The following is a 2,457-nucleotide window of genomic DNA, read 5'->3' on the forward strand; positions in this document are numbered from 1 at the left end:
TACAAATAAAAAAGTTTTTTTTTTCAGATTTCCACATGCGGGATATGAAAGCTGCCCGTCACTCAGTGACAACCTGTCTGTCGAGGAAACTGCTAAAGTTCAAACGAGCATGTTTTCCCAAGTTGATGGAATGGATGACAAGCATGTGTCACATTATAGTCAAATGCACAGGACATTTTTTTTTACAGTCCATCTCCCCTGCAGTTCCATTTAATCATAAACGTATGGAAATTCCTTGCTGAACCTTGTTTTAGATACAACACAAGACTTCAAACGTTGAGATTGATATTGAGGTTTTTATTCAGAGCAATACAAAAAAAAAAAACAGAATTAGCAGACTTTTATATATAGACTTGAAATAGATAGGTAAAAAAAAGTATCTGTCATTGTTTAAAGCAATATTATAGTGATGAGCCAAAGCAATTATCAATAAAAACAAAATAGGAGATCTACCATCATTCATCGTTGGTGTTGCTGGGGAAGTTACTACTAAGGTTGTTGTCTGTCGTCTGAGTTTTAGGGGAGTCTTCATTAGACGGCACATGAGCAAAGCACCACTTCCAGATGGTCACATAACCTTTCCTGATTTTTTCTATTTTGAAGGCATACACCACTGGGTTGACAGCTGAGTTAACATGGACAAGCAGGATGCCAACATAAATAGCTGCTATCGGGACGTCGTCCTCCTCTCCAAAGTAAGTCATGCAGTTCATGATGTGGAGAGGAATCCAGCATATTGCAAACAAGGCCATGACCAGAGACAGAGACCCAGCCAGCTGTTTCTCCTTCTTTAAGTAGGTCTTCGACTGGTTTTGAGTGCTGTTGCCTGGTTTACCTCGAAGACTTCCTCGAATAGTGTAGAAGACGTAGCTGTAGAGGACAGTCATGACCAGCAGCGGTGTTAGGGTACAGAGGAAGAAGTTGAAGTAAACCAGGTATGACATGGGGATGACGGCAGTAAACTGGCAGACGATTGTAGAATTGGCAGATTCAGTTAAGGTCTTGTGGTTGTACCATCCAAACATGGGAATAAAACTCAGAGGTACTGCAACAAGCCAACATGCTGCAACCACAAGACGAGAATGTCTCAACGTCATGGTCCTTTTGTACCTATATTGAAAAAAAGTAATGATTGTTATTGTGGTCATTCACTTTGATTAAAGGTAGTGGGACAAAATATGAGCAAAATTGAGGCCAAAAATACAGGTCATTTCCAAAAAGTATTAGAATGTTTGAAAAATTCTTACCTGAGAGGGATGTACACCCGCAGGTAACGGTCAATCGCAATAGCTGTGAGACACAACACTGAAACCAGGGTTAAGAGAATAACCACGCAGCTGATGAAGAGACAAGAGTGGAATGAAGTCTCGACTCGTCCGTCCACCAGCACAGCCATCGGTATGGCCACACAGCCGACCAGAAAGTCTGCCACAGCCAGGGAGACGATCAGGCGGAAGGTGGGTTCGTAAATGCTTTTACTGGCCCAAAGAGCCAAAATCACCAGCATGTTGCCCAGACAGCAGCCAACAGCGATGAACACATCCACCACTGTGTAAATCATCATTGCTGGACCCATCGCGTCTCCCCTATGACTGATGTTTGAAGGTGAATGCAGGAGCGCAACAGGAAGTGACATTATGCTCTCTGTTTGCACGATCTTTGATGAGGTGAATTTCCACTTGACAGTCATATCGTCATAGATATTTTAAGTGCTAGAAAAAAACAATCACCAGTGGTGCCCACTGTCTTCTTATAACCACATCCTCTATGAAAAAAGATTGACCTCCAAACTGACTCATCTGTTCTAAAAAGCAGTCGTAGCTAAGCCACCAGATTCTTTGTTGTTTTAAATCAGGTATCATCATGTAAATTGGTGTGAAATCTATTTGCGCTTATACGCGACTGTGACCAAACATCTTCCCTTTTGAGAATAGAATAGAATTGTATTTATTTTTGCTCCAACAATCAACAGATTGGATGGAGCAGCATTTTCTTAGGCAAAAGTAAAAGTAGACCTGACGAGTTTGATTAAACTCCAAACCATTGGGTTATTTTATCTTATTGAAGGGCCAAGTGCATCTCTCTCTATCTGGAAATGACAAACAAACCATTAAAAGGTCTTCCTGTTTCCAGCCCCCACTCATGTAAGCTCTGTTCACAGGAGTGCAGACACTGACGTCTCCAATAACAAGACTTTGGTGCTCAGTCATCAGTTATACCAGTTTAACAGCCAAACATCAAACGGGCCTCGTGCTGCAGAGTAAGTCTCATTTTGCTGGTTTAATATGCACATCATGAGAGTGTCAGCAACACAAATAGTTCACAAGACCACGATGTCTCTGGTACGGCAAGCAACAATGAAGTCAAATCACCGCATTGTAGTGGTTGAGGTTTGTAGATCAAACGTGAAGTGGAACTGAAGCTCAGTCTGCTGCTTGGAAAGATATTTGAGGAAGT

General features: G+C 41.7%; 1 protein-coding gene across 1 annotated transcript; it reads right to left on the bottom strand.

Moving 5' to 3' along the window:
• Positions 1 to 278: 278 nt before the first annotated feature.
• LOC308108196 (adenosine receptor A1-like) lies at positions 279 to 1,588 on the bottom strand. The gene is made up of 2 exons (XM_080460968.1): positions 1,248 to 1,588; positions 279 to 1,110 (listed from the first exon to the last, which is right to left on the bottom strand). The coding sequence occupies exons 1-2, from the start codon at positions 1,574 to 1,576 to the stop codon at positions 456 to 458; spliced, it is 984 nt and encodes a 327-aa protein (XP_080317094.1). The 5' UTR covers positions 1,577 to 1,588; the 3' UTR covers positions 279 to 455.
• Between the last annotated feature and the right edge of the window lie 869 nt (positions 1,589 to 2,457).

This window comes from Lipophrys pholis (genome assembly GCF_963383615.2).
Source record: "Lipophrys pholis genome assembly, chromosome: 4".
Taxonomy (NCBI): Eukaryota; Metazoa; Chordata; class Actinopteri; order Blenniiformes; family Blenniidae; genus Lipophrys; species Lipophrys pholis.